The 15,835-nt window shown below is 41.3% G+C and overlaps 1 protein-coding gene across 1 annotated transcript; it reads left to right on the plus strand.

The window, feature by feature from the left end:
• The first annotated feature begins 1,900 nt into the window (after positions 1-1,900).
• LOC144683371 (pepsin A-like) lies at positions 1,901-11,234 on the plus strand. Its single transcript, XM_078546320.1, has 9 exons — positions 1,901-1,956; positions 2,054-2,207; positions 5,756-5,873; positions 7,210-7,328; positions 8,023-8,222; positions 9,621-9,740; positions 10,027-10,171; positions 10,886-10,984; positions 11,088-11,234. The coding sequence occupies exons 1-9, from the start codon at positions 1,901-1,903 to the stop codon at positions 11,232-11,234; spliced, it is 1,158 nt and encodes a 385-aa protein (XP_078402446.1).
• Positions 11,235-15,835: the final 4,601 nt, after the last annotated feature.

Here is a 15,835-nt window from a genome sequence, read left to right on the forward strand (position 1 = left end):
GTTGAGTTTCTCTTCGATTGGCAATTGCTGAATTCACCCCAATGACCTTTCACGACTTGAGAATTTATAATGAATGCAAGTGGGCTGTTGGACACAATGATGGTCATCGCACTTTGTAATCTTGCCTTTTTGCAATGTCCAGGGATACAACAATCCACAGAGTCCAGTGGATAGTAAACAGGAGCAGGAACCTTGGCTTCTTCCATTTCTTGGGCTGGAAAATGCTGGATTCAATTGCAATGCCATGGAGGAACGAATTAATACTCAAGCATGGGCCTGATTGCTTTGTACATTTAGGCAGCAGCCAGTCGTACACAGGAAAATACGACTTGCAACAATGGGATGGAAATGCAAGGATGGGGTGGTCAGTGGCACGACCTAGCAATACATCCAAGTCATGAGTTCAAATCCGACCAGGGAATTTGCTCAATTTAAATTCAATTAATTAATAAATCTAGAATAAAATGCTAGTCTAATTAAAAATGATCATGTGACTACTGGATTATTGTGTAAAACCCACCTGAATTACTAATGCCCTTCAGGGGTGGGAATCTGTTGTCCTTAACTGTTCTGGCCTACATGTGGCTCCAGGCCCACAAGCTACTCAGTTGTATCATCCCACTACAGAAAAGTTGATAAGGGGGTTCACCATCACCTGCTCAAGGGAAGTTTGGTGTAATAATTGCTGTCCTTCCCAGTAGGACACATATCCCAAGAACAAATTTAAAAAGCAGTTAATCCCTTTTGGTGGTTTTGGGTAAGGGGGTAAATATTGGGTATAACATTTGGGGAATCCATCTGCTCTTCATTGATAAAGTTAACTTGAACATGCAGAAGATCCATATTTTAACATGGCATCAAACATGTAAACCCAGATTACATATTCAAGTCATGGACTACGGCTTTTGAAGCCAGCACATCATAAATCTGAAGTGAAATTTCTACCCCTAAAGAGTATATTTCTAAATTTCAAATGCAAAACTTATCTTGTTGGAGTCAGATGATTTTTCTAAATCAACAGGGCATCACTGTTGCAGCTGATGTTGTCAATTGAGCCCCCTCAATGCAAGCATGATAAATTAGTACCCTCCAGGAAATTCAACATCAGAGGTTCTTCAACCTCCGCAGTGGCAAATTTTGATTTAATCGTTCATGCGATGCGGGTGACATAGGCTAGGCCAGCATTTCTTGCCCTTCCCTAATTACCTTTGAGAAGGTGGTGGTGAGCTGCCTTCTTGAACCGCTGTGGTGTAGGTACACCCACAGTGCTGTTAGGGATGGAGTTCCAGGATTTTGATCCAGCAACAGTGAAGGAACAGCAATATATTTCCAAGTCAGGATGATGAGTGGCTTGGAGGGGAACTTCCAATTTGTGGTGCATCCATGTGTCTGCTGCCCTTGTCTTTCTAGATGATAGAGCTCATGGATTTGGAAGGTGCTGTCAAAGGAGCCTTGGTGAGCTCCTTGCAGATGGTACACACTGCTGCTACTGTGCATTGGTGGTGGAGGGAGTGAATGTTTGTGGATGTGCTGCCACACACATGAACTGGTTAAATGTTGTATTCAGCAGTTAACTTATCTTCTGGTGCACTTGTGATATTGATATTTTGTGGCTCTAACACAATTGTTTTTAGTCTGATTTATACAATACTTCAAGTGTTTTGTTATAACCCAAATGCTCTTAATTACTTGCCACTTAGAGTGAAGGTTGTCCTTAACTAAAAAGATTATATTTGAGATAAACTAATCATGAGTACATTAATACTTACTTATCATACTGAATGGTCATATCTGAGGACTCGAGACAATGGAATAGTTTGGTCAGAGAGAGTATAAATGTTGCTGCTCAGGTCCCAAACTCTAGATTCTGTAGAGTCTCGGAACCAACCCAACTGGCAAGATGAAGTGGCTGCTCATCACCCTCGCTTGCATTCAGCTCTCTGAATGTATGATCAGGTAGGGAATTATCACAAGACAAAAGAGGAAATGAATAATATGTCAGCAAGGAACAGAAAATGTGATGACATTTGCAACTTATTTTATTTCTTTACAGAGTGCCCTTGTATAAGGGTAAATCTGGCCGTGATGTTCTTAAGGAGAAAGGGTTGCTGGAAGACTTCCTGAAGAATCATCCATATGATCCCTGCTCAAAGTTTGAACAACCCTTAACTCTGGATACAAATGAACCAATGATTAACTACTTGGATGTAAGTAATCTCTCAGTTTACCAAACAAAAGAGAAAACTACATCTTAACTTACATTTATTGCAGCTTCCACCTGTAATCTATGTTATTCTCAGTGCCAGTTGCTGGTTAAGGGCAATAATTCAGTGGCACATAAACTGTGCTAGTAGACCTTGTGCTGTAGATATTTAACCTGCTATAATTTACACGGCAATTGTCAATGGATGGGATTCATCTGTTCTATCTGTTGTTGGGTGCCGCATGTCATTTGGACATATATGGATTAAGTAAGGAAATTTGGCATAGACTTGTTCAACATAAATCATGTTAAATGAATTTGATTATAATTTTTGATGAGGTAACAGTGCAAGTTGATCAGGGTCATGAATTTGATATTTTTCTTTATTCATTCATGGAATGTGGGCTTCCCTGGCTGGGCCAGTGTTTATTGTCCATCCCTAGTTGCCCTTGTGAAGGTGGTGGTGAGCTGCCTTCTTAAACCATTGCAGTTCATGTGGTGTTGGTAAATCCACAGTGCTGTTAGGAAGGGAGTTCCAGGATTTTGAACCTGCAACAGTGAAGGAGGGGCGACATATTTCCAAGTCAGGATGGTGAGTGATTTGGAGAGGAATTTCCAGGTGGTGGTGTTCCCATCTATCTTCTGCCCTTGTCCTTCTAGGTGGTAGTGGTCGTTGGTATGGAAGGTACTATCTAAGGAGCCTTGGTGAATTCCTGCAGTGCATCTTGTAGATGGTACACACTGCTGCTACTGTGCGTCAGGGGTGGAGGGAGTGAATGTTTGTGGATGTGGTGCCAATCAAGTGGACTGCTTTGTCCTGGATGGTGTCAAGCTTCTTGAGTGTTGTGGGAGCTGCACTCATCCAGGCAAGTGGGGAGTACTCCATCATACTTCTGACTTGTGCCTTGTAGATGGTGGACAGGCTTTGGGGAGTCAGGAGGTGAGTTACTCGTAATGCGATTCCAAGCCTTTGACCTGCTCTTGTAGACACAGCATTTATATGGCTAGTCCAGTTCAGTTTCTGGTTACTGGTAATCCCCAGGATGTTGATAGTGGGGGATTCAGTGATGATAATGTCATTGAACATCATGGGGCGATGGTTGGATTCTTTGTGTTTGGAGATGCTCATTGCCTGACACTTATGTAACGCAAATGTTACTTGCCAATTGTCAGCACAAGCCTGGATATTGTCCAGGTCTTGCTGCATTTGGACAGGGACTGCTTCAGTATCTGAGGAGTCGCAAATGGTTCTGAACATTGTGCAATCATCAGCAAACATTCCCAATCCTGACCTTATGATGGAAGGAAGGCCATTGATGAAGTAACTGAAGATGGTTAGGCCAAGGACACTACGCTGAGGATCTCCTGCAGTGGTGTCCTGGAGCTGAGATGACTGACCTCCAACAATCACAGCCATCTTCCTATATGCTAAGTATGACTCCAACCAGTGCAGATCTTTGCCCCCTGATTGGCATTGAATCCAGTTTCGCTAGGGCTCCTTGAGGCTATACTTGGTCAACTGCTGCCTTGATGTCAAGGGCAGTCACTCTCACCTCACCTCGGGAGTTCAGTTCTTTTGTCCATGTTTCAGCCAAGGCTATAATGAAGTCAGGAGCTGAGTGGCCCTGTCAGAACCCAAACTGGGCATCAGTGAGCAGGTTATTGCTAAGCAAGTGCCACTTGATAGCACTGTTGATGAACCCTTCTATTACTTTACTGATAATGGAGAGTAGACTGATGGGGCGGTAATTGGCTGGGCTGGATTTGCCCTGCTCTTTGTGTACACGACATACCGGGCAATTTTCCACATAGCTGGGTAGATGCCAGTGCTGTAGCTGTACTGGAACAGCTTGGCTAGTAGTGCGGCAAGTGCTGGAGCCCAAGCCTTCAGAACTATTGCCGGAATATTGTCAGGGCCCATAACCTTCGCAGTATCCAGTCCCTTCAGCCGTTCCTCGATATCACGTAGAGTGAATCAAATTGGCTGAAAACAGGCATCTGTGATGCTGGGGACCTCCAGAGGAGGCCGAGATGGATCATCCACTCGACACTTCTTGCTGATGATTTTTGCGAATGCTTCAGCATTATCTTTGTACTGCTGTGCTGGGCTCCTCCATCATTGAGGATGGAGATATTTGTCGAGCCTTCTCCTCCAGTGAGTTGTTTAATTGTCCACCACCATTCACCACTGGATGTGCCAGGACTGCAGAGCTTAAATCTGATCTGTTGGTTGTGGGATAACTTATCCCTATCTATCACTTGCTGCTTATGCTGTTTGGTGCACAAGTAGTCCTGTGTTATAGCTTCACCAGGTTGACATCTCATTTTAGGTATGCCTGGTGCTGCTCCTGGCATGCCCTCCTGCACTCTTCATTCATACGGGAATTCCTAAAAACATTTGATAAAATGCCACATAACAACTTGTCATCAAAGTTGAAGCCATCGAATCAAAGGGACAATGGCAGTGACTTCATAAATAGATCATAAAAGCAAGGAAATTATGATGAACCATTAGACAAAATATTGATTCAACCTCAACTGGTGTCAAATGTCCAATTCTGAGCACCACATGATAGGAAGGAGACAAAGGCATTAGAAAGGGGACAGAAAAGATTCAACAGCTGGTTCCAGGAATGAGAAACTTCAGTTCCATGGATAGGTTGAAAAAGCTGGGGCTGTTGTACTTGAAGAGAAGATTAAGAGTACATTTGATAGAGGTTGTCAAAATCATTGGGAGAATGGTCAAGAACGAGTGGTTACTGATTTAAGGCGGTTGGCAAAAGAACACAAGGAAACAGAAGGACAAAGCATTTTTTACACAGCCGGTGGTTAGGATCTGGAACGTGCTGACTAAAAGGGTGGAGGAGGCAGATTCAATTGCAGCTTTGAAAAGGAAAATGCATAACTATCGGAAGAGAAAATATTGGCAGGGACACGGGGATAATGCGGGGGTGTAGGCCTATATGAATTGCTATTCCAGAGAGTTAGCAGGACATGATGGGTCAAATGGCCTCCATCTACACTGTAACCATTTTATGTTTCTATGAAAAGCTGGTGATCACAACATTGAATCCTTTTGATCTGGATTTGAAACTTCTGATTCATTGTGAGAAATTACTTGTGATTTCTGTAGCCCTACGAACTGGCAGCTGCTTGTCTAACCAATGCTGATGGTTACTGGGTTAATATTCCTGGGTACCTTTAATGAGCATGGCTTGTGTTGCTGGGTGGGTGTTTAACAATGCTATCAGTCTTGTTAGCGTCAATTAGAGTTGAGATGCGACCTGAAGTTTAAAGAGAACATGAATGAAAGGTGCAACAGCATCTTAGCCATGAAGTATATATTCAGTATAATACATAGGAACAGATGCATTGCTCATTAAATCTCTTGCATTTAAATAGCTACACTCTTCTACTTCTGCATCATGTGATTAGAATAAAGGAGTGATGGGAAGATTTACATTTTCTAATGGGTGTAGAGGAACCTGAGCCTAATTACACAATGATATATTTCCAGGTGATATATTTTGGTCTTTTTCTTTTTGCTGACAGTTGTCATACTATGGAGCAATCAGCATTGGGAATCCACCACAGAGCTTCACTGTCATCTTTGACACTGGCTCATCCAATCTCTGGGTCCCATCAGTTTACTGTTCTGAAAAGTCATGCAGTAAGTAAATATTACCCTGCTGTTAACATACTTCCCTTTGTGAATTTTCTTCACGTTAAGGTCAGTTGTGTTAGGAAGAGAGTCAAATTTCTACAATAGTCACAGTTGAACAGTGTGTTTTGTAAGATTGGATGAAACCCTAGAATTTTGCTTGGTTATCTCTGGGCTCGGAGAGAAATTTAACCGAGCTTTGATTTCTTGGAGGTTTTCGCTGTGGTTCTTTGTCTCCCTCTGGATATGGATAAATCTTAGGTTGAAGTTACATTAAGATCTTAGCATTAGTGTAAAATAATTTCCAGTTCACACTCCTGGATCGGATGGTTACTGGCAAAGATAATGGACGGTGGAGATTTTGCGGCAACAAAGCAAATTGAAAATCTGGAAACTGTTGGAACAAAGTTTTGAAACCTTAGTGATAAGTCAGTTCATAAAAATACTAAACTAATCAAAAGTACACAACAAAGGTACATTCTCCATAACGCTGAGTCATAGAGTCATGAAGTCATTACTGCACAGAGGGTACAATCTAGCCAATCGGGTCCATGCCAGCTCACTGTAGAGCAACCCAGTCAGTGCTATTCCATGGCTCTATCCCCATAGCCCTGCTGGTTTATATTCCTCAAGTTCTCACCCAATTTCCTTTTGAAATCATTGATTATTTCTACTGCCCATTCTTGTAGGCAGCAAGTTCCAGGTCACTACAGCCCACTGCTTAAAAAAGTTCTTCCTGACATCCACCTGCATCTTTTGCCCGAATCCTTAAATCTGCACCCTTGGTCTTTAAATTATCAGCTAATGGGAACAGCTTTTCTTTCTCTACCTTATCTAAAGCCATCATAAATTTATTATCTTCTACAACTCTATCAAATTTTCCCTCAATCACCTTTGCTCCAAAGAATGGGACCCCAGACTCTCCAACCTGACCTGGTAGCAAAAAATCCCTCACCCAGGGACCATTCTGGTGTCATGTTAAATTTGATTAGGTTTAAGCTTATCCAATGGCTAGGCTAACAAGAGGGTCTCCACTAGACTGTCTTCCATTGTAAGTGTGCACATGGACACACACGTGCACAAACATGTCCAACTCAGAGCTCCACCTCACACATGAACACAGCTTTCTGATCCTCCTCACATTCTCAGCACCTCATTCCAAGGAAAAGGGAACCAGTAATACACCTAAGAGGCTAAAAAAAATTGGGTGGGTGCTTGTTTAAAATAGAAACTTTTAAAAATGTGAGTAATTGATTCTTTTCTGGCACAAAAGTTTCTTGATGTATTAGACTAAATGGTGAAATGTTTTTGTTATTAATTTCATGAAATGAATGTTCTGTTCCAGTGGTACATAAAAGATTCAACCCCAAATTGTCATCAACATATCGTTCAAACAACCAGGGTGTATCTATCCAGTATGGTACAGGAGCCATGAAAGGAATACTGGGATATGACACTGTCAGAGTAAGTAGATTGTAGCCCCTTCATCAAATAAATTCAACGACAAAACAGTGATAATTGACGTCTAAGGTAATATGTTCCAGATCAGGACACAAGATATTGGCATCAAAAACAATGAGTTTGATCAGTTGGAAGACGAACAGATATGTGGGAGTGTAATGATGATGTAGCAGAGAGTGTCTCAACGTCCAAGTTGTGGATTTGTAATAAAATCTGCCTGAAATTCTTTCCAATGAAACAGTAGATATTTGATGAAAATGCTCCCTTCATTCAGTTCAACTCACACCCTTATGTCTATTTGCGTTGAATGTGGTATATGACATCTGTCAGTCGTCTGCCTTAACTCAGTGGTAGCACTCTGAGTCAGAAGGTTGCAAGTTCAAACCCACTTGTACAGATAATCCAGATTGAGACTGCCATAGTGTTATAGGTAACCTTTGAAGTGGATGTAAACAACCAGCATCTACTATTCAAAGAAGCTCATGTGGCTACTCCCCATTTCTTTTCCAAAATTTATCCATGAACCAGGATTGTTAAAAAAAAGTTTAATTGGTCATCTAACCCATTGGGGCTCATGATTGGCTGCATGGGTGTGGGAAAATATATTTGCTAAGTGCAGTTTATGGAGAAGTTACAATTCACTGGATAACATTCTGCTCAATTTCTCATGAATAATCACTTGACTTTATTTTTCTAGATTTCAAACATTGCTATCCCTGGTCAGGAATTTGGTTTAAGTACAACTGAACCTGGTGGTTTCTTTTCCTATGTTCAATTTGATGGAATTCTGGGCATGGGCTTTCCATCTCTTGCAGCATCAGGAGCCACCACTGTATTTAGTAACATGATGTCTCAGAGACTGGTGGATGAGCCTCTCTTCTCTGTGTACCTAACAAGGTGAAAATCTTTTATGCACTTGTTGCTACATATTATTTCCCTGAATGAAACAGGAACTGCTTATTTTGCTTCCACTCAAACAATCAGCTTGCCTTAGTTGTTAACGCTCTTGTCTTTGTTTCAATGCCATGGGCTCAAATCGAATGTAAAACTTGAGCACATTGTGAATGTCAATACTTTAGTGTGGCATTGTACTCCACACCTGAAGTTCCATGGGCAGTTTTGGTCCCTGTATCCTAGGAAAGATATAGTTGCACTGGAGGCAGTATATCAAAGGTTCACTAGATTGGTCCCTGGGGTAAGAGGGTTATCCAATGAAGAGATGTGGAATAAATTAGCTTTATATTCTCTGGAGGTTAGAAGAATTAGAGATGAGCCCAGTAGTGCTCAATTGCTCAACATTTGATTCTGTGTCACTGTTCACTGCTCACTGTGTATGATTAGTTAAGCCTGGCTGTGGTCAGTTCAAGAGAGAGAGAGAGGCAGAGACTGAACTAAGGCCGGCTGCTGAAATTGTGGAAGCAGGCATTTTTAAAGCATTGTAAATAAATCTTATCCTGTGCAAGTAGAAAATGGTGTATCATCTCTGCATATCTCCGAGGCATAAAATACAACAGCCTCATTGAAACATACAAGGTTCTGAAGGGCCTTGACAGGATGGACACTGAGAGGTTATTTTCTGGCTGTGGAATTTAGAACAAAGGGGCACAGAGTCAGGATAGATGGCCTGGGCTGGCATGTTGAGAAACCTCTTCACTATCAGGATATTGTGAATCTTTGGCATTCTCTACCCCAGAGGTTTGCGGATGCTCCATCATTGAGTATACTTAAGGCTGAGATAGACAGATTTTTGGCCACTCATGGAATTGATGGATATGGGAAGTGGGCAGGAAACTGATGTCCGTGGTATCTTTTCACTGAGTTTGCTCAGATTATTAGTGGGACACTGCTGTGTACAAACTGCCTACCACCTTTGTCTACACTGCAATGTTAAATACACTTCATAAGTATTAGTTGGGTGAGAAGAATTTAAGGCCATTCTCAGGATGTGAAAGGCTCAACATCAATGCAGGTGCTTTGTATCAAAGTGATTTGGTTCCAAACCTTGAATTTGTCCTCTGGTGCTTCAACCCAATTCAGAATAGAACCAATAAACAGAGCCAGAATATATTCCGCATCATTCATTTAAAAGGTATAGTTCCCCAATTTGAATTTATAATTTTGAATTCATTTTTACTATTTATGGCAACATTGCAATCAATGACTTTTAGTAGCTGCTTTAGAAAGTTGTTGATTTTAGATTTAATACCCAATAGGCAGTCACGTTACTAAGTGCTACCTCTAAACTGGAAATATATCAATCTCTGAGCTTTTCTTGAATTCTCTTTTGTTTTACAGACAGCAAGGTCAGTCCGGCAGTGAAATCCTATTTGGTGGAATTGATTCAAGTCACTACACAGGCCAAATTCACTGGGTTCCTGTCACTCGTGATGCCTACTGGCAAATCCTCATTGACAGGTAAGTGATTACCCATCGACAAGAGGAATAGATATTTTCTGCTTCTCTATTGAAGTCTGAGATAATGGTTTTAACAAATTATATTGAAACAAACAAACTAAAAGGAAAGAAGGAATAAAATACTTAGACTAATTTTAAGATCTCAGTTGAATCAGCGTTTATTTAAGATATAATGAATGCCTCAGCGAGCTAGGAAACTCAACTTGCTATTAATTGTTCAATTTGTCTAATACTTGAGGCAGTTTTAAGTCTTTGACGGATTCTTGACGCATTTTTCTCCGTCCAGGGTGACAGTCGATGGTGAGGTTGTGGCCTGCAGTGGAGGTTGTCCTGCCATTGTTGATACTGGTACTTCTCTTCTTGTTGGCCCCAGTACACCCATTGGCATTATCCAGCAGGGCATTGGAGCAACTCCAACTTCCTATGGAATGGTAAACCCATGTTCCAACATTGGGCGTGGATGTGGAGTGTCTGAGTGTGCATCAATGAATCATTCACAATGCAGCCTCGAACAGATCATTTACACTATGACAAAATGCTACACGCTACATTTGTAAAAAATCTTGCAAATTCTCATCCATAATTTGCTCTGTGGAAATTCCCTCAGCCTCTTGTGGGTGGGGGTGGGGATGGTATGTGGGAAGGGAGGGGTAGAGTGGGCGGGAGTGAGAGGACAGAGTGATGTTAAATTAAATTTGACAAATATGAGGCAACAATCACACTAGTATGGACATACTGCCCTATAAATATTTGAAAGGCACCAATATTTGTAGCAAAATTATGGTGAGGAGTCTTTACATTTTGGAACCTTCTTATTCAAGGGGAAAATTTAATGCAGAAATAGTGCACACTATCAGAAGACAAAATGTGAAATCCATTATCCTATTTATTATTGTTTTGGCATTGAGATGAACACTGATATTTAGAAATTTTTTGGTGTGATGTTGCTATATGGAAATTAAATCTATCCTGGGAATCGCTAATCTTTCTCTTTAACCATTTCCTGTTATCCTGCTTGTGTATTCCAATTTCACCTCATCTTTAGCTCAATATTGATTAATTAGGAATGGCATTGCACTATAAATGAGTTATTATAAATCTTTATACTGACACAATGACTGAATGCTGTTTCTATTTTCTTACAGTACAACATAAACTGTAACAATCTGCAGAACATGCCTGATGTGGTCTTCACAATCAATGGAGTGGATTTCCCTCTCCCCGCAAAGGCTTACACGTTGCAGGTGTGTTATTGGACAGCAATGGGGTGCTAGAATAAACTTTGAAATTTTAGAAGATGCAATAGGAATATTTTTTTAATGTTAATTGTTCTCCTTTTCCTTACAGCAAACTTTTGACGAGCAAAAAAGCTGCATCAGTGGATTTGGCGTTACTGGTGGAAACCTCTGGATCCTGGGAGATGTGTTCATTGGGGAATATTACTCCATTTTCGACATTGGGAACAATCGTGTGGGTTTGGCTAAGGCTGTCTAATTTCTTCAACTGTATTCTCATTAAAAGCACACCTCGATCTGCATTTTAAGCCTTCACATGACTCTCCAGTGCAGCAGTTGTCACCTGGTTGCAGAGTGTAATAGAGGAAGTCATCATCTCTTGAATAACAATAAACAAATATATACAATTGGCAATTGGCTGTGGTTCGTGCTCAGCAGAACTCTGCACTAAATCACAGCTGAAAAACAAAGAAAATAGAAATAACAATTAAATAAATGGCTTGTCACTGTGTGTTTTTATAGGAACAGACTAAGGACACTGATTCTGGATTGGAAATGAGAATGTTGATAGAGTCTAATTATATTCCCTCTCTGATTGTGCAGCACTTTCACTCTGTTATCTTTTGGTTCTGACATTCAGCCGTGATATATTATTGGTGCAGTGATTCACTCCAGAGACATACACATTTCTGCTGAATGTGGATGACCTCTGCAGTGAAACCTGATTTGAAGTAAATGTGATCCTAACATCACACGGCAGCCTTTTCTCTCCTTTTCTCTTCGTTACAATCGTTCTTAAAATTGTTCAATAAAATATCAACATGCAACGCATACTCCCAGTTCTCCTGTTTCTTGTTCCTTTTACTTGTGTGTGTGGGGCTGCCTGAATTCATTTCACATTTGAACTTTCTTGTGAGGTGATCCACTCATGTCAAAGTTTGCCAAACACAGGTAGGAATTTGTAGATCACATGAGAAGTGGTTGTTGAATAATATCTTCAGAAATTTGGAAGTGGCCTGGTGAAGCCTCGTTCTGGTTCTATTTATGTCTCAGTGTAATTCTAATATAAGATCCCATTGATTCAAGATGCTGGATATTATGGCATAGTGTACAAGAGCGTTGTGTATACTTCTGGGCGCCACATTATAGGAAGGATGTGAACACCTTGGAGAGAGGGCAGAAGCGTTTTCACGAATGGTTCCAGGGATGGACACTTCAGGTACAGAGATAGATTGGAGAGGTTGGGGCTGTTCTCCTTGGAGAGAAGAAGCCTAAGAAGAGATTTGATAGAGATATTCGAAATCATGAGGGGGCTGGACAGAAAAAATGGACAGAAGCTGTTCCCACTTGTTAAAGGATCAAGAACGATAGAGCACAATTTAAAGTGATTTTCAAAAGATGCAAATGTGACGTCAGATAAAACTTTTTCACACAACAAGTGGTTTGGGTCTGGAATGCACTGCCTCCAAGTGTGGTGAAGGGAGGTTTAATCGAGGCATTGAAGAGGACATTTGATGATTATTTGAATAGAAACAATGTGAAGGTTTAAGGGGAAAAGGCAGGACTATGGCACTAGGTCATAATGCTCATTTGCAGATCCAGTGCAGACACGATGGGTGGAATGACCTCCTTCTGTGCCATTAAAATTCTGTGATTCTGTGATTTCCATTTCAGATTGAGTTTCAGTGTACCCTGGTCTAGATATTCTAAAATGGTCGGCAATGTTTCCCAAGATTGTAAGAAGCAATCACACATATTTTCAAGTCAGCTGCAATGGGACAGCATCGTCCGCGTCCTTTACAAAAGTTATCCACATAGATTTGATCGGCTCTAGAACGTAGATATCCTGTTTCCCAATGTCAGGTTCAATTTGGGACCTTTTTCAGTGGATCTGTGGCATCCAGAGATAGGACAGGCAAAGACAGGCTGATCACCCAATCAGATTGAAGAATTGTCACAGGCAGCATTGCAGGAAGCAAAACGTAGGGAATATAACTCATATTTAAATAAAAGTACAAAAAGCAATATACAAATTAGGAGATGCTTATGGAGTTAAGGGAGAATCATAAATGTCAAAAATAAAACTTTAAAAAGAATTTATTAAAAGACGGAACTTCTACATGTTCTCCTGAGGCAAAGAGCCGCTTGCAAAATGTGTTTTTCCAAGGCCAGAGATGTTGTTGAATAAGAACAAAAGAAATACGAGCAGGAGTAGCATATTCAGCCCCTCAAGACTGCTCCACAATTCAATAAGATTATGGCTCATCTGAGTGTGGCCTCAACTCCACTATCCTGCCTGCCTCGCATAGCCTTTAACTGCCTTGTATATCAAAAACCTGTTTAGCTCAGCATTGAATATATTGAATGAGCCAGCCTGTGCTGCTCTCTGGGGAAGAGAATTCCAAAGATTAACAAGCCTCTGAGAGAAGAAATTCCTCCTCATCTCTGTCTTAAATGGGAGATGCCTTTTATTTTGAAACTGTGCTCCATAGTTCCAGATTCTCCATGTGACAGGAAACGTCCTCTCAACATCTACCCTGTCAATCCCCCTCAGAATCTTATATGTTACAATAAGATCACCTCTCATTCTTCTAAACTTCAATGAGTATAACCCTGTAAAAGCTGCGGCAATGCAGCCTGTGGCAAAGCAGTGTATCACTGACAGCAACTTCCTGATTTCCACCTTTAAATGTGCGTATGCGAATGCCAGACCTTGCTGTCAGCTTGACACAGTAATAATAGCAAGCACTGGCAGCATCACTGTTACTACTACTGCAAATTCTGAGCCAAGATGTGATGAAATTAAATGTATTAAATATCAGGAATGCACAGGAGATCAGCATCTGAAAGATAAGTTGCTGTTAAAGTTTATTTTCTTGAAGTATTCACTGGAAACGATAACCTCCAACCCAATAATCCCATTGTGTATATGGATCTCAACTTGAATGAGATGGAAGCTTTCTACTGCCTTAAAGGCTTTAAAACAAAAGAGTCATGGACAGGTTCCACTGGTTTGGAAACATGCCAGCATAGTACCCACATTCAGCTGGTGAAGAATCGATTTTGGGAGAATGCAAATGGTTTTACATCAGTAACAGGCAAAACAATATAATAAACTATCAGGAACAAACTTGAGAATTACCTGTACCGTATCCTAGTAAATCTTTGCCTCTGCATTTTCAGTGGTGAAAAATCCTGCTTACTTGCCATTATCAAAGTACGCTTATAATTTATTTCTTTTCCAAAAATGGAAAAGCCCAACTGGTCGCTTTAGCCTGGCCATGTAGTTGTGATGCCTTATGCCTCACGGTACAGACTCTCCCTATCCATCTGGAACCATGTCATCTCTGGGGAGAGGGACAAAATTAAATAGAAACTCAGGAAATAAAAATTGAAAAATTCCTCTCTCACCCATTTAACCAGGAACACACATTGATCTGGACTTGGATTACTTTTTGATACAAGGTGATCTCGAACCCAGCCCCGAACAGATGCAGCTCATTTGAAGCACCAAAGTAAATCAGCATTCACCACATGAGCATTAGGAGGGGCATGGAAGGATTTATTAATTGGAACAAATGTTTTGAATTTCATGCATTGGGAGTCAGTGGAATCCAGCAGGGACACAGGTATTAGATGTTTAAGATGCCGAGTTGGGAAGTAGGAGGTCATGTGGTGAAGACTTCAGGAGGTTAATGAGCAGGGTTTCAAGAAGATGAGCCTCTACAACCCTCCTTAAATAGTGGAACCACATTAGCTGTTCTCCAGTCCTCTGGCACCTCCCCCATGGCCAGAGAGTAATTAAAATTTTGGGTCAGAGCCCCTGCGATCTCCTCCCTTGGCTCCCTCAGCAGTCTGGGAGAAAAATCATTGGGACCTGAAAATTTGTCCTCTTTTAAGCCTGCGGACACCTCCCATACCTTGTCACTCCCTATACCAATTTGCATAAGAACCTTGCAGTTTCTCTCCCCGAGTTGCATTTCGACATCCTCATTCTCTTGGGTGAAGACGGATGTGAAGTATTCATTCAACACTCTAGCGATGTCCTCTGGCTCCACCCATAGATTGCCCCCTTGGTCCCTTATGGGCCCTACACTTTCCCTAGTAATCCTCTTCCCATTGATATACTTATAGAATATCTTGGGATTTTCCCTACTTTTACCAGACAGAGCTTTCTCATATCCCCTCTTTGCTCTCCTAATTGCCTTCTTAAGCTCCACCCTGCATTTTCTGTACTCCACCAATGCCTCCGCTGATTTGCTTCCCTTGTACCTGCTAAAAGTCTCTCTTTTCCTTCTCATCGTAACCTGAATATTTCTGGTCATCCATGGTTCTCTGGGCTTGTTACTCCTTCCTATCACCTAGAGGAAACATGTTGAGCCTGTGCCCTCCCCAGTTCCTTTTTGAACACCCCCCACTGTTCCTCTGTAGATTTCCCCACAAGTAGCTGTTCCCAGTCTACCTTGGCCAGATCCTGCCTTATTTTACAAAAATCCACTCTCCCCCAGTCCAAAACATTTTTTGGCAACTGGTCTATTTCTTTGTCCATAAAAAGGTTAAATTCTACCATGTTGTGGTTGCTATCACTAAAATGCTCGCCCACCATCACCTCAGCCACCTGTCTGGCTTCATTCCCCAGAATTAGGTCCAGCACTGCGCCATCCCTTGTTGGACCCTCTACATATTGACCTAAAAAGTTCTCCTGTACACATTTCAAGAAATACACTTCATCCCAGCCCTTAACACTATGTCTACCCCAATTAATGTTGGGAAAGTTGAAATCACGTAATATAATTACCATATTGTCATTGTTTTGACACACCTCCACAAATTGTGCACATATTTGCTCCTCAATTTCCC

Source organism: Cetorhinus maximus, chromosome 8 (genome assembly GCF_964194155.1).
Source record: "Cetorhinus maximus chromosome 8, sCetMax3.hap1.1, whole genome shotgun sequence".
Lineage (NCBI taxonomy): Eukaryota > Metazoa > Chordata > Chondrichthyes > Lamniformes > Cetorhinidae > Cetorhinus > Cetorhinus maximus.